Raw genomic sequence first — 23672 nt, 5'->3', positions numbered from 1 at the left:
TAACCAATCCATTACAATCTGTTTGGTTTGAGACTTGAATTACTCATTCCGTTTCTTAAGAGTAACCCAAACTCTTAGTTTGTTACCACTCAAATCCCAGCGGCAACAGAAGAGATTGCTTCTTCATTTAGATTCAGAGTCATTTGCATCTCCACCAAACCTCAGCAACATTCATTTAATAGGAGAGTAACTTTGACCAAACTCATGGCATTAAAAATCTCATATGTCTCAACACAAAGTAATAGGATGTCTGATAAAAACTTTTTTTGATTTGATTGAGACTTTATTAAAGAGATTCCATTTGAGGCTGTTACCAAACAATCATTCCTCTCCCAACCTTTTCTATCCTTTCCGTTTCTTTTGCAAAATCTATACCAAACATGTAGTTAGTGTGAATTGAAGGAAGTAAACAAGCAGTATGTATACAAGAATATAAATTAAAATAATGTAAAACTTTACGAGTCAATTGGAAGAACGTCAAAGCACGTAGACAAATCATCTTATTCGTACATATTAGAAAAGATAAAAGAGCAACAATAACAGTTATATGACAAATCAACTCACTGATGCTCTCTGAACAAACGAATAAAACAATGAAATACAAGTATATATGGTAACATTGTTAACCCATGAACAAATTAGTAAGAGTAAGGCTTCTTGTAATTCATTGGTGGAATGTATTTAGGTTTCTAGTAATATGTTGGTGGTGGGATGTATTTAGGCTTTTTATAGTATGTTGGTGATGAGATGTATTCGGGCTTTTTGTAATATGCTGATGATGGGGTATATTCAGGCTTCTTATAGTATGTTGGTGATGGGATGTATTCAGGCTTCTTGTAATATGCTGGTGATGGGGTGTATTCAGACTTCTTGTAGTAAGCTGGTGTTGAGGTGTATTCAGGTTTATTATAGTAAGGTGGTGATGGAGTATATTCAAGCTTGTTGTAGTATGTTGGTGATGGGGTGTATTCAGGCTTCTTGTAGTAGGCAGGTGATGGGGTGTATTCAGACTTCTTATAGTAAGCTGGTGATGAAGTGTACTTAGGCTTCTTATAATATATTGGTGATGGGGTGTATTCAGGCTTCTTATAGTAAGCAGGTGATGGGGTATATTCAGACTTCTTGTAATGAGGTTGAAGGGGTGTAGTAGTCGCTTGCGGAAGCAACAAGTAGTAGTGACAAAAGAAGAAAGGAGGCAAGAAAGAGATGCTTAGGAGCCATTTTAAAGTAAGAACTGGGAAAAGGGATGATGAGAAGATGAGTTTGTAGGTTTGTATATTGTGCTATTTATAGTTGTTCTGAAACTTGTAGCTGTTTGACCATTGTCCAACTTCGGAATACTTTTAAGCATGCACTTGTAATTTTTTTTGGTTGCATAGTGGGGGAGATGGTGGTTAAACATTCATTCTCAGTTGTTGTTTTCAATAGCTGGCTATAAATTAATTTCTAATCATAAATGTCAATGCTCTAATTGCATTGCTTTGAATATTTCCTTATTATCTTGTGTTGAGATTCATCATAATTTTTCAATCTTCTTACGGTTTTAAACAATTTATTTGGAATTCATTGTATATTTTAGGTGCAAATTGCAACAAACTAAAGAATCATTAGAAGCGTGGGTTGTGGATAGAGGTATTCTTTTAGGGTAATTGGTCGATTTTGGATTAGCTAGTTTAGGTAGGTTTAATATTGAGTTTTTGCGTCTATATTGATTTCTATATAATTTTAAATACATTTCAAAGTCGGGTAATATTGGTTTTGATACAAGGTCGGGTAAATATTAGGTCATTGGGTCTGTTTTGAACCCCACTACTTGAGAGAATGTGAGGAATAAGTGTGAATTAAATTCAAGACCTTACCTAAAGAAACGGGTAATTGCTCAAACTGAGGCAAAACCTAATTCTCAGATCGGTGCAAATTAATATGGTTAAAGTACACTAATTTTTATGAAAATAACTTGATTTAATAGCTAGTTATATTAAGCTGATATATATAATGGTCTCCATTATTATAAACTACAAATTTGAAGAATGATTAATAAGATACCATCTCTCTATCTATCAATATTAATTATCAGTTATTATAATATTTTATGACAATTACTAAAAAAAAAAAAAATGCTGACATTATCCTCTTTCAAAATTTTATGTCTCATATTCTTAAGAAAAAATTTCCTTCAAAATATGATGATGTTATTATCATATTTACTAATTTGGACCTTACTAATATCGATAATTACTCTATTATTTATATTGATTCTTCTTTTTTATTTTGTAAGAAACAACATTTAGAACATTAGAAAATATCCTACAAATATATTTCTACGTGCTTGATCAATCGTTTATTAAGACTTCTTGATTTCTTCCAATTAAATATACATATTATAATTATTAAATTATTTATAATTTATTTGAACTCAGATTATTTTAATTTATTTAATAAAAGAAAACAATTAAAAGTTATTGCATAAGTACTAATAATCAACCTTTGATAAATATTAAAAAAAATTTCTAATAACTTTTAATGTAATAAAAATAAATTGAATAACATTTATTATTGTTCAGATCATTTCTATTCTCAAAGAACGTAATTAAAAAAAATTAATAGCAAATATTTAACGTAAGATTTATTTCTTCTGTTTATTTAATGACTAGAATTAGTAACGATCATCATTCATTATTCAATCTTACTTACAAAATTTTCTAAATGCATAAAGAAAAATATAGTCAAGTGAGATATTACTTTATTTGTCTTGATGCATATTTTCGTTATATCAATTTTTAATAATTTTTTATCATGCATATTTGAAAATATTTAACATTGAATTAAATTAATACATTGCATGAACACTAAAATTATAGTCAACGAAAAAAAGGAAGTACAATCTATAATAATAAATATCACTAAAACACCTCCAAAGCACGTAATTATGGCATCTACTATTATGGTAATTTTGATTTCACTTGTGTATATCATTTCCGAAATTCTGGAAAATAATATACTTTTCACTAATTATAAGTTCTTAATTAATTTGCATATCAATATTAAAATTTAATAACATATTTTTTAGAGATTATTATATTTTTTATTTTCATTATTTAAGTATATTATTAATAGAAGAAATATTTGATCAAAAATGATATCATATTTATTTTTGTTTGCAAAATTGGCAAGTTTTTAAAATTTAAAAACTCATAACTGTGATATTTTAGGTGATTAACTGTTAATAGGTACTAATAAATCATATCCCTTTAATTAAAAATAAAAAATATAATTATTTAATAAATAATTAAATTTTAAATTATTTCCTGTACTTAACATATAATATTATGCATACAACATTGTAAAGTAAAAGGAAAAATAACTGCAATGTATAATATATTTAATAATTTTTTAGACAAAATATAAATTGAGATGAATAAAGTTTAAGTAAAAACGTACTTGCAAAATATGAAGAATAGAGAATAAAATGTTAATCTTAAATAAAGAGAATAATATAATATAATATATATCATAATGTTATTATACAAAGAACATCATCTAACCACTTTTACGATGTTTTGGTAGACATATTCTTTAACTAGGCGATTTTCTGTTAAACTTTTATTAATTTGGATATTCTATTTTTATTATATTTTGTATTGTACATTTAGCTTGGCCGTTGAATTGATTGTTATTAGTCAATTACACTATATGATAGAATTTAATAAAAAGTCTATAAAATTCAATCCTACGGTTTATTAAATTACCCTGTAAAATTCCAAATGTTACTATTCAAGAGTATCTGTCACATGAATTCATTTATTGGGTAATTGATGTTGATATGATACTTCATTTTAACAACATATTTTAGTCTTGAAAAATGAAAAAATTCAGTAATAAGTTGTCATTGCGCATTCTACAATCTAACAATTATATTACGGCTGCTGAAACTCAAATGCTTATGTTAGTTATAATCATAATATTTTATACTCTTTAACATAGTCCTCATATATAAAAGCTTTTTGGCAAGAAATGTGAATTTAACACAAGTCATCTTATACTTGGCGTTTAATATTTCACTTGAAATAAGGAGTGAATGAGATTTGAATCCATAATATGCGGCCGGTTTGACAAGTGGTACTAAATGTTGGATATGTGATTAATTTGTTGCGTAAATTTTGATGATATAAAGGTTGATAATAAAAAAAAGTTTTTTTTTCACAAATTTTCATTACCACACCTACTACCACATTTTCACACGGTAAAGCATCCATAAACCTTGTCAAGAGGATTTTTCAATCATAATTACATTAGTGTTTCATTACAATTTTCACCATTTAATAGTTACCAACGGATCGTTAATACCATGTTAAGGAACCAACTTAATTTTAAACTTTAGTCGATATTTATATATTCTATCATATGCCATATATTCTATCATTTGCAAGTCGCTAAGAGTAGGAGTGAAAGTTATTCGGATTAAAACGGTAAACTATATCAATTCAAACCGAATAAAAAATATAGTTGGACTTTACATAAATTGGTTTTGGTTTTGGATTGAAAGTCTTAACACCAAAACATGTTGGTTTGGATCAGGTTTGAGCATACTAAAAATCAAAAATCGAAATTTTAAACCGAATTAAAATAGAAGCTCACATTTTACATTAAGCTAAATTACTTAACGAGTGAATCTTGTACAACTTGAAGTGCAAATAGAACATTTTAATTGACAATACTAAAAAAAGATATAAGTGTTCTTATAACAATAATAAACCTTAATTGTATAATTTAAAATTTCATTGCTAATATGATTTTAACAATTTTTGTTTTACAATTTTAGTAATCTTATAATTCGATTTGCAGTTTAGATTTGTTTTAGTTGGAAATTTTGTTTCTGTTGGACTGAAAAAGTCTAAATCGAATAAATTTGGATTGGTTTGATTTGGATTGCAGCTCAATTTGATTTGGATTGGATTAAAAAATAAAAACTGAAATAAATTTAGTTTGATTTGGTTTCATGAAAAAACCAAACCACAAACCAAACTTTCACCTTAGCTAAGAGTGGAGATGCATTGCATATACTCTTATATGCACCATTACTTACACTTGTTCATTTTTCTGGTCAATTAAAAAAGAAAACGATTCTTCATGAATACTTGACGTGATGTTGTGAAACTCTGTCTCCCGATGAAACGACTTTTAAATAAAGAGTTTATACGTTAATATTATGTATTAGTTGGATCACTCAATTATATATAGGGCACGTATCATCGTGAAATAATCTCATACAAAAATTAATGAATATACTTTTATTTCTATTAAATGTAACTAATTTAATCTAATTAATTGACTATTCTAAAATTTCTTTCCCTTGTAATAGAAATTTGACTTTTATGGACTATAAAAATAGTCAATTTACCCTCCCTCTTACATGTTGTAAAACATTCATCCGTCATTTTCTAAAATAAAAAGATTATCTTATTGAGTTGTACACTTGTATCCAAATTACTAAATAAAACTACTTAAACTATGACATGAGTACAATTTAACGTGCCAATAGCTGTATTTAAGAACATTTTTATCATAGTTTTAACTATAAAATGTATGAATAAACATTTGTCCAATCTCAATCAAAAAATAACTTGATTTCCGGTTAATTTTTTTTAAAATTAACTAGTTAAAATAATTTATTTTATCATAGTCTTATTTCAGTATAAGAAAGTACTACTTTTTGAATATATTTTTTTCGTTCTAAGATATTTAGAACATTTTAGTTATTGACACTATATTACGGTTAAAGTGTAAGTAAATAGTCAAATGAGATTATGTTTGAATCGTCTAATCGCATACTTTCATAATATTATCTTTTTATAGTATTTAGATGTGTATAATTCAACATATAAATAAACAAAACAATAAATTGAATTGTGTAAAAAGTTAAATGTGGCAAGTATAATAAAACGGAGGAAGTACTATTAGATTAAATTCTCACTTAGTTTTTCATTTTTCTCTATCTACCTAGTAATTTTTCAAAAAAAATAAAAATAATGAGATTAGCCTTTAAGTATCTTCTTGGCTATTTGTATTTGGTCTCTCCACATCATCAAGTTGAGAATGATGACCCTTTCATGCTCCTTGTGATGTATTAAAAGCTAACGAGAGTACAAGACAGTTTTTAGAATCATTTATCAATTATAGTCTTATAGTTTTGCTAATTGCTTATTTATTATTTATAGTTGTACAGTGTATTTTTTATTAATTATAATCACTACAAATCGAAAAATGTATCTGTAGTATCTATGTAATTGAATCCAACTTGACACAATTTTTAAAAAAAATTTTTAATTATATAAAAATTAATATGGTAAAGACGTAATTTTATAAGACCTAAAACACCTAACTCGAAACTAGTTAGATATCCCGAATAAATATTTGTACTCTCAACATTATACCTACCTTGTAATCAAAAGAACATAAATAAAAATTTAAAAAAAAAAAAGTGCAATGACCAAGCCAAAACAAAACCAACCTAATGATTTTTTCAATTTGCACCTAAAATATACTAAGAATTACGAATAAATAGTTTAGAAGCGAAAGAACATTGACAAATTATGGTGAATCTCAACACAAGATAATACGGAAATATTCAAAGCAATTAGAGCATTGACATCTATAATAAGAAATTAATTTGTAGCCGGCTATAGAAAAAATCACAATTGACAATATCTCCCCACATTCGTACACTCGTGCAAACAAAAAAAATTACAAGTACATGCTTAAAAGTATTCCAAAAGTAGGACCAATTCATCTTGATACAAATTTGAGAACAACTATAAATAGCACAATATACAAACCTACAAACTCATCTTCTCATCATCCCTTTTCCCTCTTCTTACTTTAAAATGGCTCCTAAGCATCTCTTTCTTGCCTCCTTTCTTCTTTTGTCATTACTACTTGTTGCTTCTGCAAGCGACTACTACACCCCTTCAACCTTATACAAGTCTCCGACTTATTCACCATCCCCAATTTACAAGTCACCATACCACTCTCCATCTCTAATATACAAGACACCTTACTACTCGCCAACACCAGTCTACAAATCCCCCTACTATTCTCCATCACCAGTCTACAGGTCCCCATACTACTCTCCATCACCGGTTTACAAGTCTCCTTACTACTCTCCTTCACCGGTTTACAAGTCACCTTACTACTCCCCTTCACCGGTTTACAAGTCTGCACATTACACCCCAGCTCCACTTTATAAGACTTCATACTACTCTCCAACCCCTGTCCACAAGTATCCATACTACTCTCCATCACCTGTTTACAAGAAGCCAATGTACACACCTGCGTATAACAAGAAGCCTGAATACACCTCATCGCCAGCTTACTACAAGAAGCCTAAATACAACCCATCAACAGCATACTATAAGAAGCCCGAATACACTCCATCACCGGCATATTATAAAAAACCTGAATACACCCCTACACCAACATACTACATGAAGCCTGAATACACTCCATCACCAGTTTACTACAAGAAACTTGAATACAACCCAACACCAGCATATTACAAGAAGTCTGAATACACCCCATCACCTGCTTACTACAAGAAGCCTGAATACACCCCATCACCAACATATTATAAGAAGCCTAAATACACTTCATCACCAGCTTACTATAAGAAGTCTGAATACACCCCATCACCTGCCTACTACAAGAAGCATGAATACACCCCATCACCAACATACTACAACAAGCTTGAATATACTCCATCACCACCTTACTACAATAAACCTGAATATACCTCAACACCAGCTTACTACAAGAAGCCTGAATACACCCCATCACCAGCATACTACAAAAAGCCTGAATACGTCCCATCACCAACATACTATAAGAAGCCTGAATATACCCCATCACCAGCATATTACAAAAAGCCTGAATATATCCCATCACCAACATACTATAAAAAGCCCGAGTACATTCTACCACCAACATATTACTAGAAACCTGAATACATTCCACCAACGAATTACAAGAAGCCTTACTCTTACTAATTTATTCATGGGTTAACAATGTTATCATATATACTTGTATTTCATTGTTTTATTCGTTTGTTCAGAGAGCATCAGTGAGTTGATTTGTCATATAACTCTTATTGTCGCTCTTTTATCTTTTCTAATATGTACGAATAAGATGATTTGTCTACGTGCTTTGACGTTCTTCCAATTGAGTCGTAAAGTTTTACATTATTTTAATTTATATTCTTGTATACATACTACTTGTTTACTTCCTTCAATTCACACTAAGTGTCTTATTTGATTTTACACTCAAATCAATACACTAATTCAATCTTAAATATCTCTAATTGTGTTTAATTATAAAATATAAAAGATTAATATGAATAAAATACAAATTAAAAGAGATTGGTGAATAGCGTTAAAAAATCAAATGAGACAATTAGTGTGAATTGAAGGAAAAATTATCAAAAAGTACTTAATAAAAATTTTTTTTTTCCAAAAAGTACCTAATAAAAAGTTTTTTAAAAAAATACCTAATAAAATTTTTTCTTTTCCAAAGAGTATCAAGTAACGTTTTTCTTCAGTTGACCGTTAAATATAATGGTTGACTGGTCAAAATAAAAAAATTCTTTTTCCTCATCTTTAATTCTTTTCCAATTTAACTTCGATTTTGAGTAAAAGTAGAGGAAGAAGACAGTGAGAAAATTAAATTGGAAAAGAAATTGAAGGTGAGGAAGAAGAATTTTCGATTTTGACCAGTAAACCGTTATATTTGACGGTCAATTGAAGGAAAACGTTAATTGGAACTCTTTGGAAAAGAAAAAGTTTTGTTAAGTAGTTTTTGATAAAACTTTTTCTTATTAGGTACTTTTTGGAAAAAAAAAATTATTAGGTACTTTTTGACACTTTTTCCTAATTATTATTTGACAAGGTTTATGATTATACTTATCATACTCTATTTTTTTTAAAAAAAAAAAATCATATTGTCTTATTTTTTATTAGATACTTTTTAACAATTTTTTCTTTTATTAGGTACTTGCTAAACAATCACAAGAGGACCATCTAGTACTCAAGAGATCCTAACTTGAAAAAAATAACATAACATATTTCATAAAAATTAACATTAAATTCGTTCTATTTATTACAATTTAATTCTAATACTCAAACTAATCCATAAAGTAAGCACATCATGTAATTAAAAAAGATTAAGAAATATCTCATAACAACCATTCACAATTTGACTTGATAAAGCATTATTGATTATGAGATCCGATAAAGTTATATATTGACAGGACAATTATTTTTATTATCTTATAGCCTTGGTTTAGAGGGGTCTTTGAGGATGTGCGAAGTGATCGACCGCACATGGTCCTCTTTTTCACCCGTATATAAAAAAGTTAATCAAAAAAGAAAATATGTTAAGTTATTAATAAAATAAATATATTTACTACAAATAAAGTACAAAATAAAATTTTACACAGGTCCCCAAATTTTTCAAGACGGATCTGAACCTAGCTAAATATAAAAAATATATAATGAAGTTACAATGGATGATTAGTAATTACAAAGTCAAACAAGTTATTATAATATCAAAAATCAATATATGAAACTAACTTTACCATCAATTCTCATGATATATAGAATTTGTCTCCTTTATATGTACGCATGCTGTAATCCGTTTAAACATGCAATTCCGCGTATTAATAAAGATTATTAGTGACGAATTATGTTCGACAATGTAATGGAATGAGAATCGAGTATTACTTTAATATTAGATTGATATTAGAGTCGAAGTAAAAATTGACAAATTTTTGAAGATTTTGTATAATTTTATTAATTATGATATTTTTCTAATAATTTTGTATCTTTTAACACTTAACATATGTACTTAATTTAATATTAATAGTTCCTAATTTTTTGGGTTCATATGCGGTCGAACATGTTGAATATGATTAGAACATTTCTTCTTCAGTATTTATTGCTTTTTCGAGCATAGTGTCAGATTCATTATTCACTTAACTCTCTTTTTTCTTTGGTCTAGCTACCTTGTATTTTTAAAAAAATAATGGATCAACTTCAAGTATCTATGCTATTTGTATTTGATGTTATTAGAATAAATATTTTGTATATCTTGTATATTTTGCATATCTTACATATCTTCTCATTATTAGTAATTATTGTATAGATTATTTAGTTTCCTAAACTTCATTATTCCATCTTATATTTATTCTCCCAAGTCATTAATGTAACAAAGGAATCATTTTCCAATATGGTTTTAGAAGCCTAGTTTTTTCCTCCCTCCGCTCTTCTGCCTTGTTCTTTTTGGCTGACAGCCAGCCCTCACGGTTGTGCAGCCTTGTCTCCCTCCTCTTCTTGTCTTTCTTTCCTCATGGCTTCTACAAAAATCCACCCCGCTACTTTACACTAACATTAAAACGTGTGTGCCCATTCAACTTGATGAAGAAGGAATGAATTTCAATACTTGGGTGACTCTCTTTAAGCTTCATTGTCGGGCTAATCTTGTGGAAACTCATATTCAACCTGATGACTCTACTAAAGCATCGGTTTCTAGGACTCCGAATGGCTACACCTTGATGATATTATCCGCACGTGGATTTATGGTACTATTAGTCCTTCTCTTCTTAAATCTATTGTCCGTCCCGATGATAGTGCTTTTGATGCTTGGACTCGCATTGAGAACAATTTTCAAAACAACAAAACTTCCCGTATTCTTAACCTTGAGTCTCAATTCAATGATATTTCCCTTGCTAATTTCCCGAATGTGAAGGCTTATTGTAACGAACTTGAGAATATTGCTACTTCTCTTAACAATCTTGGCACTTCTATTTCCGACAATCGGTTGGCTCTTCAAGTTCTTCATGGTTTGACTACCGATTACCGTACTTTTCGATCCTTGGTTCAAAACATGTCTCCCGTTCCTTCCTTTGATACTCTTTGATCCATGTTAGAATCGAAAGAGCATTCTCACAACAAAGATAATTCTTCATCTCATTATTTGGCTCTCATTACTACTCCCAAACCTTCCTCAGTTGAAAATTCTGAAAAGTTTAAACCCCGGGATACCCCCAACCACCGTGGTAGCCACCGCAACCACCAACGTGGTGGCCGGTCAAGTCGCGGCAACCACCAAAATACAAATCAGCATTATGGGCAGCAGTACCACCACTCCATAGCACACCAGTCCAGCCGGCCCAATAAGTCAGGCCCATCATCTTTCACCCACTGGAATCAAGCTCCCTTAAAATATTGAGCTTCTCCCTTTTGGGCCCAGCCTCCATGCCCATTCCCTACTCAAAATTGGGCACCTTAGAAAATGAACACTCCTTCTCACAATGGGCTTCCATCTACTGGGCTTCTTGGACCAAGGCCTGCTCAAAGCTTTCATACTAGTACTCACTCTTCTTTGGGCTATTTTCCTACGAACATCGATGAAGCCATGCATACTTTATCTTTATCCTCTCCGGATGAGCAATATTACATGGACACTAGTACCACTTCCCATATGACTCGATCTCAAGGTAATTGACTTAATTATTCTTCTGTCAAGCATCCTTTAAATAATGCTATTATTGTTGGTAAATGGTCATATGATTCCGGTTCACGGTCACGGAAACATTTCCCTCCCCTCCTCCCATAACACTCTTACTCTTAAAATGTCTTACATGCCCCTCAACTTATTAAAAATCTCATCTCCGTTCGAAAATTTACTTGTGATAATATGGTTTCTGTTGAATTTGATCCTTTAGGTTTTTCTATGAAGGACTTGGCCACGAGGAAAATCTTTTTGAGATCTAATAGCACTGGTGACCTCTATCCTTTCCAATCAGCACATGGAGTTTCCATCTCGACTTCTACATCTTCAACTTGTTTGTTTTCTAATATTTGGCATTCTCGCTTAGGTCAATCGGGAAATGCGATTTTGAATTCATTGTATAAATCAAATTATATTAAATATAATAAAAATCCCTCTTTTGTGTGTCATTCTTGTCCTTTGGAAAAACATGTTAAATTACCGTTTGTTAGTTCTCAATTTATTAGTAATCGTTCATTGGATATTATTCATAGTAATGTATGGACTTCTTCTGTTTCAAGTCCTTCGGGCTACAAATATTATGTTCTTTTTCTTGATAATTACACTAATTTTTTGTGGACTTTTCCTTTATTTCGCAAATCTCAAGTGTATGATATATTTTTGAATTTCTATGCTTTTGTTCTTACCCAATTCGAACTTAAAATCAAATCTTTTCAATGTGATCATGGGGGGGAATTTGACAATAAATTATTTCATGATTTTTGCAATAATCGAGGTATTCATCTTCGTTTTTCCTGTCCTCATACATCTTCCCAAAATGGCAAATCCAAAAGAAAAATTCGTTCCATCAATAATATTGTCCGTATTTTATTTTGTCATGCTTTTCTTCCCCCGTATTTATAGCCTCACACCTTAAATACCGCTACATATCTTTTTAATATTCTTCCCTCTAAGTTGCTTGGTAACCTTATCCCAACTCATTTTCTTTAAAATAAATCACCTTCATATACACATCTTCGGGTCTTTGGGTGTTTATATTTTCCTTTTATTCCCTCCACCAAAATTCATAAATTAAAATCTCGATCATCTCCATGTGTATTTTTAGGCTATCCTTCATCGCATCGGGGTTACAAGTGCTATGATCTCACTACTAGTAAAATTGTTGTTTCTCGTCATGTCATCTTTAGCGAAAGCAATTCCCCCTTCTCTCACTCTTCCACATACTCTACTCAAGACTATGACTTTCTAAACTCTCCTTATCCTAACCTCCTTCTTCAAAATCAGCCCAAACCAGTTCCAAGTGAATCTGGGCTAGCCGTGCTCCCTGTCCTAATCCCTTCCCCCACAAACAGTCCCCCCATCTCCTTCTGGGCCTTTCCCAACAACCTATATACCTCCCCCTATAACCTGCCCCCTTTCCTCTCCTACTGGGCCTGTTTCAAACAGCCCACATCCTCCCCCCCCACTCTTATACACTACCACTTATCCGTAACTCACCCCACCTCCCTCTCCACATGGTATTACTATAAGAAGTAAAAATAGAATTTTCAAATCCAATCCCAAATACACTTTCCATGCCCTCTCTGTATCTTTTTTCCCTCTTTCCAAAAATTTCATCCATGCCCACCGTGACCCGAATTGGAAGCAGGTCATGCAAGAGGAATTTAATGCTTTGATTGAGAATAATACTTGGGATCTTGTTCCTCGGCCCCCTAATGCTAATGTGATTCGTTCTTTATGGATATTCCGGGTCAAAACTAAGTCTGATGGTTCTTTTGAGCGCTATAAGGTGCGTCTTGTTGGTGATGGTAAGTCTCATAGGGAAGGCATTGACTGTGATGAGACTTTTAGCCCAGTCGTCAAACCTGCTACCATTCGCATTGTGTTGAGTCTTACTTTAGCTAAGTCTTGGTCTATTCATCAATTGGATGTGAAAAATGCTTTTCTTCATGCTAACTTGACTGAAACTGTATGCATGCATCAGCCTTAGGGTTTTTGTGATCCTACTCTTCTCGATTATGTTTGTCTCCTTCGAAAATCTCTCTATGGTCTTAAGCAGACTCCTAGGGCATGGTATCAACAATTTGCTGATTTTGTGAATAATATTGGTTTTGTTAACAGCATTTCTGATTCTTCTCTTTTTATTTACTGCCATGGGTCTGACATTGCATATTTATTATTCTATGTGGACGACATTATTCTTACTGCCTCATTTGATACTCTTCGTCAGTCCATTATGACTCAATTGAGTTCTGAGTTTGCTATGAAGGACTTAGGTCCTTTTAGTTATTTTTTGGGTATCGTTGTTTCTGGAAATTCTGTAGGTCTATTCTTTCTCAGCAAGAATATGCTACTGAGATTCTTGAGAAAGCAGGCATGTCTCAATTCAAACCTGCTCCTACTCCTGTTACTACTTCCCGAAAACTTTGTGCTAATGCTGGTTCTCCTTATCCTGATCCTACTTTGTATTGTAGTTTGGCTGGGGCATTGCAGTATCTAACGTTCACTCGAACGGATATTTCTTATGCTGTTCAACAAGTCTGTCTTTTTATGCATGATCCTCAGGTTGAACATATGATTTCTCTTCATCGCATTCTTCGGTATGTCAAGGGAACTCTTGATCATGGACTACAACTCTATAAGTCATCCATCTCGTCTATTTTGTCCCACTTCGTTGCTGATTGGGGTGGTTGTCCTGACACTCATCGTTCTACCTTTGGCTATTGTGTTTTTCTTGGTGATAATTTGATTTCTTGGTCTGCTAAGCGCCAACCTACGGTTTCTAAGTCTAGTGCTGAGGCTGAATATTATGGTGAGGCCAATGTTGTTTCTGAAACTTGCTAGATCGTAATTTGCTCCTTGAGCTTCATTTTCCCATTACTACAGCCACTCTTGTTTATTGTGATAATGTTAGTGATGTCTATTTGTCGGGCAACCCTATTCATCATCAATGCACTAAACATATTGAGATGGACATACATTTTGTTCGGGAAAAAGTGCAACGTGGGGAAGTTCATGTTCTTCATGTTCCATCTCGGTGTCAAATTGCTGATATTGTTACCAAAGGACTTTCTCAGATTCTCTTCGATGATTTTCGCTCCAATCTCAGCGTCCGTCAACCTTCCGATTCGACTGTGGGGGTGTATTAAAATAAATATTTTGTATATCTTGCATATTTTGCATATCTTGCATATCTTCTCATTATTAATAATTATTTTATAGATTATTTAGTTTCCTAAACTTCATTATTCCATCTTGTAGTTATTCTCCCAAATCATTAATGAAAACAAAGAAATCATTTTTCAATAGGTGTCACAACTTCATGAAGTTGAGAATGATGACTCTTTCATGCTCTTTGTGATGGATTAATAGCTAAGGAAATGTAATTTAATAAAATATACTTTTATAATGTATTTAATAAAATATACTTTTATAATGACTATGTGGCCGCAGTTTATGTTCTTAGGGCATTTAAAGTAGTCGACCTTTTAGGGCCCCAGTAATAAGGAATCTTAAATATTAAATGATGTTATTTAGACCCGAATTTGAGCAACATTTTTTATAGTCATTTGTTTGTAAACCTTTTTATATTTAAAGTAATAGAATATGTTAAGTGCCTCATTTGAAAAGACATCGCAAAAATAAATAGGGCTTTCAATATCTTTGCTCAGCCTCTACATATAGACGTTGATTATTTCGAGGTACGTAAGTAGCTAGGTATTCCTTTAGGATGCTAGCGGTTCAAGTCCACTTTCTCGTTTTTCCAATTGCTAATTAATTGGTATTTTAAATTTTTTTGATTTAATTAATTATTATATATTTTTTCTTTTTTTAGTAAAGAATAATTGATTTTATAGGTTCGACCTTTATATACCTCCTTCGCTTTTAAAGATTCTAACTTTGCACTATCTTTTAAAGATCCCACCTTTGTACATAATTTGCTTTTAAAAGCTTTTCTAACCGTTAATTATGTCAATAGATCAACTTTAAACCTTTTTAATTTACATTTTTTTATAAGGCAAAATTTTAAGAAACTATCTAATCTATACTTCTTTTTGTAAAAAAAACTACCTTATATAATACATTTCTTTGCAAAACACTACCTTATAACGGTTTTTAGCCTTTAACCGTTTAATTTAACCCTTGACCGTCACGTGACTCTTTAAACCCATCTTCTTCTTCATTTCAGCGTTTTTCATTCATTTCTTGCTGCTTGTTACATCGATAAACGCTCCCACAATACAATACCTAGTTCTGAATAAGCCAAGCGAATGAAAAGATCAGCACTATCAACAAAAAATTCTTGAATATCAATCAGGCGTCCATTCCATACCATGCATCCAATACCCGAAGGAAACGCAAAAGCCAAACACGAACAATTTTGCAAGCACTTCCTCCGGCAATCATCTTCATCATTTGCAAACAACCAAGTAGCATAGTCTGGCACTTTCACACGCTTAATCCTCAAAAAGCCATCTTCTTTGCCTTCAGTATCACTGCATTTTAATGATGTTCTTTGGACACAACCACTAGTCCAATTTCTATTGTTCCATTCGTTGATGTTCTTTGGCTCAAACCCCTTTAAACAACTACAAATGGGTGAATCGTTTGGGTTACAAGTTCCAAAAGGACCGCACTTTCCATAAAAGTCACAGTCAGATCTCATTGATTGCCAAATACTAATCCACTTCATAATACTATCGTCCCAGAATTTAGCAAACACATTTCCATCATAATTCAACTCACAGTCAGATGAATGATTTAGGGTTTATCGATGGAACAAGCAGCAAGAAATGAATGAAAAACGCTGAAATGAAGAAGAAGATGGGTTTAAAGAATCACATGACTGTCATGTGACGGTCAAGGGTTAAATTAAACGGTCAAAAGCTAAAAACCGTTATAAGGTAGTGTTTTGCAAAGAAATGTATTATATAAGGTAGTTTTTTGCAAAAAATTTTACATAAGGAAGTTTTTTACAAAAAGGGTATAGATTAGGTAGTTTCTTATAATTTTGCCTTTTTATAACTAAACCTAAAAATTCTATGCAGCTTTCTTACAACAAAAATTAACTCCTCAAAAAAAAAAAATTTCAAATATGTCGAAAAAGCATTTATTCATTCCAATAACCATTTTAACCATTTATTTCTATCACTTGTTTTTTTTTTATCTCATTCTCAACTCAATTCCACCTTTAACTAAATTTCATCCATTTTGCAACTTGTGCAAAATGAGAGGAATAGTGGAAGACCGGGAGTAACAAACTTATATCAAAACATAACAAATATAAAATTCATTTAGATAGTGTTTGGTAACGTAGAATTCATTTGAAAAAAAAGAAATTTAATTTTGTAGTTACTTCGAGTTGAAATTAATATTTTAATGTCAAAATTGATACCTTTAAGGTCAAAATAAAATTTTTATTCTATAATTTTTGAATTTTGGACTATTTTTATTTTTCAATTTTTGGCTTTATGAGAACGGTCTCAATATGAAACCGACACTTGCCAGTTTTAGCGCTATTTTTTAGATAAGGACTTGAGTTAAATTCTCACGTAAAACTAGCCTTCACTAAACTAATAAAAAAAATGAAAATAATATTCACTTATACGAGAAGTCTCACCTGATATTAGAAGGAAGGTGAATATAAGAGCATGCTTATATGAAAATTGCTTCATTTTTGAAATGTGTAGTTGTTCTTCAAGAGGGTGTACGAACGGTGATTGTAAACAATTAGGAAATCAAATATAAAATCAAAAATATATGAGAATGAAGATAATAATAATAATAATATAATCATAGTCACAGTTATAGTCATCAACTCAATATTTTAAACAGGACAAGATCCAGGGAAAAAGTAGGGAACAAACCATATCCGTACGCTTATAAAAAAGGGTAAAGAGGACTGTGCGCACTCAAATAGACCCCCAAAAGATTGGCCCCTACAAAAAGAAATGTGAGCGAGTGATATACATAGCTCCTAGAAATATACATATAACAAACAAACCACATTAAAATTAAAACTAAGTCATAATAAAAGGATAAATACGTGTCACGTAATGAAAACTAAGAAAACCAAAAAAAAATAAATAGATACCTAAGATAGAAAAGGTATGGGAACGGGTAAAGACCAACAAAAATATTGCACGAATCAAATCTATATAACTCTACCAATAATATTTTGAAAACCAGATAATGAATACAAAAAATTTACTAGGACTAAAGATAAAAATCCAATACACAATTATTTAAAAATTAATTTTATCAAATATAAAAAAAATTTAAATGAGGGTTGGAAGGCTTACTTAAAATTTGAGTACCATTAACAAGATCAAAATGTACATCATCCAAATATATAGGAGCCTCTAAAAGAGTATCAAATATCAAGTACAGTAATTAAATCAAAGATATATACCATTACCTTAAATACATTATTGTGTAAATTATTATCTTCCATTTTAGCAAAAAAAGTTTTTGTTATGGGGTCAAATAAATAAACCCATAACACATTTAGTCAAACCCTAACTACCCCTTTGTCCACTACTATCACTACTCTTAGTCACTTCCTAAAATAACTCCCCATTATTCCCACATCTACAAACATTATGTTCATGATCATCCCATGATCAAGTAACCACATTTAGTGTCCTTATAAGAAATTGCTATAAATATGTCATGAAACTACATAAAATGTGAGAGAATTCTACTCTTCTACATTCAATTTATTTTACCAAAAATACTTCCTTCAATCATTTAATTAGAAAGAAAGTTTATATATTCCTACCATTACTCCACAAAAATGACACTACCCTCCTACTTACAATCTATATTCTTGATCAAATATTCCTTCAATTGATCTGAACTCATCCTACAATCCGTTAATCTTGTATTCATTCATTATCATATATTCATTACTTTATGTCTCCCGATCTGACTTGAGCGTCGGAGGGGTTTTCCGGGAAATCACTCCCCGGACAAGGCTAACGTTGTATTGCAGGATTTGAGGTCTCATCAGTGGAAGGATCATAAACATTTTCAGCATACTGACAGTTATCCCCGACCACACCTATCTCCAGGTATTTTAAGTGTCTTTTGCACTTCCTCGTTTCATTACCGAAACAGTTTGGCGCCGTCTGTGGGTATTACAAACATAAAAGTCGTGTCTGCCCTCCCTTAATTTTAAGGACCTTTGCTTCTTTTGAAAATACTGATGTATGTCAATCCTAATCGGATAACTGCTGTCGGTTATAATATGGTAAAACAGTTTAAACAAAAAAAGACAATGGAAATAAATCAACCCAAATTGTCTTGCTAATTGACGTCTACTAACAAAAAACCCAAATAATTATCATAGTATACAGTAAAAAAAGGGGTTATGCTTCAAACTGTCATCACATTCATGGGTAATTGTTATCCAACGTTAATCTTTATCATCCGCGAGAGGGAATTAAGCTCATGAATTTATCGTTCATATTTTTTTCTTATATTTCCATACCTTAGCTTGTTAATTTCTCCGGGAAAAATGGATATTCGTTTTCCATACTCTCCGGCGGAAATCATTAAATGCAATTGATTCGGATCGGAATTTCCAGTCCTGATGAAATTCGACCAATGTGAGATGTTCAAGTACAGTTTAGTGAGACCACAAAGAGAGGGAAACCGAAGCCTAATGGATTTTCTCGTCGCTTCTTCCATGGCTAGCGTTAATCTTAATGAACGACAATTAATGGCGAATACCGACGACCCTGGGGTAACTCTGTTATATCTTCGATGAAGTATTCTCTCATCTATCGATACAACACCGGATCATCCTTTTGGAATCTTCTTGCAAAATCAGCTCCATTTTTAATCATCTGATCAAAATCAGATAAATTCGGATAGTAAGACTCCATTTTCGGAGGACTATACCATATCATATATCTAAAATTACAATTGATTATATTGTTGTGTTGATGAATTTTGGGGCAATGCGAGCTACCGAATGAAAATAGCCATCTTAGAGCATTATATATTGCATTATTCCATTACAAGCAACCAAAGAGGCAATATTTTAAAGTAGCCCAGGAAGAACCTGTCTAAATGTAAATGAAGTGTCATAACTCAAATAAAGCATGTGTGTTTATTCATTCATTCATTCTAAAGCATTTTACAATGGTTGAAGAGTTGCCAAGTATTAGTCATCATTAACTATATAGAGTCAGAGAGACAATTGCGGTACTCAACTCTCTTTATTGGTATAAACTATAAAGTGAATGTCAACCATAATATGACTTCGTATGTGATATTAGCTATGAAAGAAAATCATCGGATGTTGATGCACTTGGGTTATTAGATCCGTAGAATGTTTCCAAACCAATTTCAATTGACTAAAAATTCCAGTCTTAATGTTGAAGTTCGGTTTGATGCACATTCTAAAGGATTAGATGACCCATAGAACGTTTCCAAACTAGCTTAAACTAAGTGGTTTCGGTCTAAAGGACCATCATCTTATCTTTACTGTGCCGTATGTGAATATTTCCTGAATTTTTCTCGGCACCCATTATTTTTGGGGATTCGGAAATTATTTGTTAATGATTAAGATTTAATTTGAAGATCATTTTGCTATGAGGAAAAGAAGGTTACCACTCGTGTGTAACCGTCTAATTATGTGATATATTATATCCAGCTCTTTAATTTCACCATTTTTTGTCAACTCCAGCTATGTGACCGTCTAATTAATAAGCTGTATATCATAAGCGATTCGGATGCGATGAGTCATTCCGTACCATCGAATAGCCGGATTCTCTTGTCTAAGGTTATTATACAAGTTTTGTCTTTTGTCGTATCATCAATTTGTCCGAAATATTAAAAACTCGGACCCCCCCCCCCCCCAAGGGCCTCCAATAATTTCGCAAAATTGTCTAAGTATTGAAAGTAGCCGAGTTATGCTACATCCGAATCATCGAAGACCCGGTTGAGTAATTGTCATGACGTATTATCATAAAGTCGGACCCAAATTTGGTTTGATGCACCTTCTAAAGGCTTATTAGATCCATAGAACGTTTCCAAACCAACTTCAACTGACCAAAAAATTCAGTCTCATTGTTGAAGTTCGGTTTGATGCACTATCTAAAGGATTAGATGACCCGTAGAACGTTTTCGAACTAGCTTCAGCTACGTGATTTCAATCTGAAAAAATTACTCCAAATATTGCCCAATTCAATGTATTGGCTGAATCCGAATATGATCCGACGGTGGTTCAATCTGAGGTGACTCGATGCATGGAGAAAAATCATCATCCTCGTCTTCTAATGAAATGCTACATAAAGGATGCAAATCTTTGATTAGTATTGCCAAGTGAAGAATATATTATATTAATCTTATGATGATCATACAGTTACTCTTGATTTTATTTATCAACATATATCGGGTGTTTTATATTTGTTATATTCATGGGTCAACATGAAAAGTGATGAAGTATGATATTGACACATTGGAAGAATATTATATTATTTCTGCATGGGAATTCAATACTTCACCATTATTATTCTTAATATATTGGGTCTTACTTATATGTGGTTTTCAATGATGAGTGTATAAAGTCATCTGAGTTTTCACCTAGTTTGAAAGTCATATTATTATTGAAGTTCCAACACATGGGCGTTATTTGTCACATTATGGAATCATCTGAGCTTTCAACTAGTTTGAAGTCATATTATTATTAAAGTCCCAACATGTGGGCATTATTCGTCATATTATGGAATCATCTAAGCTTTCACCTAGTTTGAAAGCCATATTATTATTGAAGTCCCAAAATGATTGATTTTGGGCAATATTTTCAAAGTATTTATCTTAATTATCAAACTTTCACCTAGTTTGAAAGTGAAATCATTGCGAGTGTCACCTAGCTTGGTAACTCGGACTCTTATTAAGCCCCAAAACGAGTGATTTTGGGAGTTATTTGTCAATGTATTCATAGCGAGTATCACCTAGCTTGATAACTCGATCACTTATTCAGCGGACCTATGTCCGATCAGTATATTCATCAATGTTTTCGAAGGATTCACCTAGTATGATTCCTTATCTAAGTCCCGGGTGATTGACGGCTGGGCAATGCAGACCTACGTCCGATCATCAAAATATTCTAGCGAGTATCACCTAGCTTGATAACTCGATCACTTATTCAGCGGACCTATGTCCGATCAGTATATTCATCAATGTTTTCGAAGGAATCACCTAGTATGATTCCTTATCTAAGTCCCGGGTGATCGACGGCTGGGCAATGCGGACCTACGTCCAATCCAAATATTCCTTAAATGCAAACTTATGTCTGATCCGAATATTCATCAATGCTTTCGAAGGATTCATCTTGTATGATTCCTTATCTAAGTCACAGGTGTTTGACTGCCAGGCCATATCATCATATCAAGCTCAAATGTCGAATCATCATATCAGGCTCAAATGCCGAATCATCATATCAGGCTCTAAAGTCGAATCATCAAAAGTGGCCCAAAGGCGAAATATTTATAATTCATGGGGCTTCCACCATCATGGGCCCATCGAGGCAAGAATTCGAAGTTTACCTTATTCGGACCTTATTGCATGTTTTCTTCCGAATATTTATTTGATCTGCATCACAGGTATGATTTTTTCCGCATAAAGACTGAAACCCTCGCTACATTAAATTCCCTCATCTATCACTCTTCATGCGTGGGGCTAATGTTATGGGGTCAAATAAATAAACCCATAACACATTTAGTTAAACCCTAACTACCCCCTTTGTCCACTACTATCACTACTCTTAGTCACTTCCTAAAATAACTCCCCATTATTCCCACATCTACAAACATTATGTTCATGATCATCCCATGATCAAGTAACCACATTTAGTGTCCTTATAAGAAATTGCTATAAATATGTCATGAAACTACATAAAATGTGAGAGAATTCTACTCTTCTACATTCAATTTATTTTACCAAAAATACTTCCTTCAATCATTTAATTAGAAAGAAAGTTTATATATTCCTACCATTACTCCACAAAAATGACACTACCCTCCTACTTACAATCTATATTCTTGATCAAATATTCCTTCAATTGATCTGAACTCATCCTACAATCCGTTAATCTTGTATTCATTCATTATCATATATTCATTACTTTATGTCTCCCGATCTGACTTGAGCGTCGGAGGGGTTTTCCGGGAAATCACTCCCCGGATAAGGCTAACGTTGTATTGCAGGATTTGAGGTCTCATCAGTGGAAGGATCATAAACATTTTCAGCATACTGACAGTTATCCCCGACCACACCTATCTCCAGGTATTTTAAGTGTCTTTTGCACTTCCTCGTTTCATTACCGAAACAGTTTTCAATACTATTTATAAGTTTAGAAGCTTTTAGAGAATTGTTTAAAAAAAACGATTGTTAATTATTAGAATAGAATTACATCCTATTATAATATCAAATTATTCTAGAAGGTACATGATTGAGAATAATAAATATTTTATTTTATTTTAATATAACATTATAATAATCTAACCTTTAACATTTATTTGCCCGTAACATATCATATCATCATAAACTTATTACAAAGACCGTAAAATGCCAACAGTCAAGTGTCACAATTATAAAACTTCTGCCAAGTGTAATTTTTGATTGGAGAATTAAAAATGACTAATTGAAATTGGTTGACCTATCTAATGCAATAACTTTGCCATTAAATTATAGAATTAATTACAATTTTAAGAAACAAAAAGTTCAATATATTTTGTAAATATTTAAATTATGTTGGATAATAATTCTATTTATTATTGACTGTAAATCAATTATTTTTAATCAAGAATGTTATGTTTCATATCCAACAATGTGAATTTCCAATTATATATTCTAGTATGTAAATATATTGACACAAAAACTTGAAAACGAAATAAAATAAGAATAATTTAGATGACATACATAAATTTTAAATTGGAAGTTAGGGAACAACATGTTAATATCATCTTTTAATGAAATTACTTAAAAAGAAAATTGGAAACAAATAAAGTAAAAAACTTTTATATGATATTCAGAAATTTATATTAGAAATTAGAAAAAAAAAATATATTTATAACATCTTTAAATTTTTATGTGTAAAA

At 31.8% G+C, this 23672-nt stretch overlaps 4 protein-coding genes across 4 annotated transcripts; 2 read left to right on the top strand and 2 right to left on the bottom strand.

The window, feature by feature from the left end:
* Window positions 1-689: 689 nt before the first annotated feature.
* On the bottom strand, window positions 690-5438 carry LOC130810661 (proline-rich protein 3-like). Its single transcript, XM_057676803.1, has 2 exons — window positions 5402-5438; window positions 690-1234 (listed from the first exon to the last, which is right to left on the bottom strand). Exons 1-2 carry the CDS (start codon window positions 5436-5438, stop codon window positions 690-692), a joined length of 582 nt encoding a protein of 193 aa, XP_057532786.1.
* A 1446-nt stretch (window positions 5439-6884) lies between these two features.
* Window positions 6885-8048, top strand: LOC130810660 (uncharacterized). The gene has a single exon (XM_057676802.1). It carries the CDS (start codon window positions 6885-6887, stop codon window positions 7989-7991), a length of 1107 nt encoding a protein of 368 aa, XP_057532785.1. The 3' UTR covers window positions 7992-8048.
* Window positions 8049-8181: 133 nt separating this feature from the next.
* LOC130810659 (uncharacterized) lies at window positions 8182-10965 on the top strand. Its single transcript, XM_057676801.1, has 2 exons — window positions 8182-8226; window positions 10579-10965. The coding sequence occupies exons 1-2, from the start codon at window positions 8182-8184 to the stop codon at window positions 10963-10965; spliced, it is 432 nt and encodes a 143-aa protein (XP_057532784.1).
* A 4810-nt stretch (window positions 10966-15775) lies between these two features.
* LOC130810658 (G-type lectin S-receptor-like serine/threonine-protein kinase At1g11300) lies at window positions 15776-19251 on the bottom strand. The gene is made up of 2 exons (XM_057676800.1): window positions 19052-19251; window positions 15776-16256 (listed from the first exon to the last, which is right to left on the bottom strand). The coding sequence occupies exons 1-2, from the start codon at window positions 19249-19251 to the stop codon at window positions 15776-15778; spliced, it is 681 nt and encodes a 226-aa protein (XP_057532783.1).
* Between the last annotated feature and the right edge of the window lie 4421 nt (window positions 19252-23672).

This window comes from Amaranthus tricolor, chromosome 4, assembly GCF_026212465.1.
Source record: "Amaranthus tricolor cultivar Red isolate AtriRed21 chromosome 4, ASM2621246v1, whole genome shotgun sequence".
NCBI lineage: Eukaryota > Viridiplantae > Streptophyta > Magnoliopsida > Caryophyllales > Amaranthaceae > Amaranthus > Amaranthus tricolor.
This window is presented reverse-complemented; position numbering and strand designations above follow the sequence as displayed.

Excerpts from the sequence above, each read along its gene's own strand:
- LOC130810661 (XM_057676803.1), bottom strand. The coding sequence starts at position 5,438 with ATGACGGATGAATGTTTTACAACATGTAAGAGGGAGG. Across the intron at positions 1,235-5,401 it reads TACAACATGTAAGAGGGAGG|TTCTTACTTTAAAATGGCTC; the intron begins GTAAATTGACTA and ends CCCTTTTCCCAG.
- LOC130810660 (XM_057676802.1), top strand. The coding sequence starts at position 6,885 with ATGGCTCCTAAGCATCTCTTTCTTGCCTCCTTTCTTCTTTTGTCATTA.
- LOC130810659 (XM_057676801.1), top strand. The coding sequence starts at position 8,182 with ATGATTTGTCTACGTGCTTTGACGTTCTTCCAATTGAGTCGTAAA. Across the intron at positions 8,227-10,578 it reads TCTTCCAATTGAGTCGTAAA|GACTCCGAATGGCTACACCT; the intron begins GTTTTACATTAT and ends ATCGGTTTCTAG.
- LOC130810658 (XM_057676800.1), bottom strand. The coding sequence starts at position 19,251 with ATGGAAGAAGCGACGAGAAAATCCATTAGGCTTCGGTTTCCCTCTCTT. Across the intron at positions 16,257-19,051 it reads GGAGAAATTAACAAGCTAAG|TATTATGAAGTGGATTAGTA; the intron begins GTATGGAAATAT and ends CTGGGACGATAG.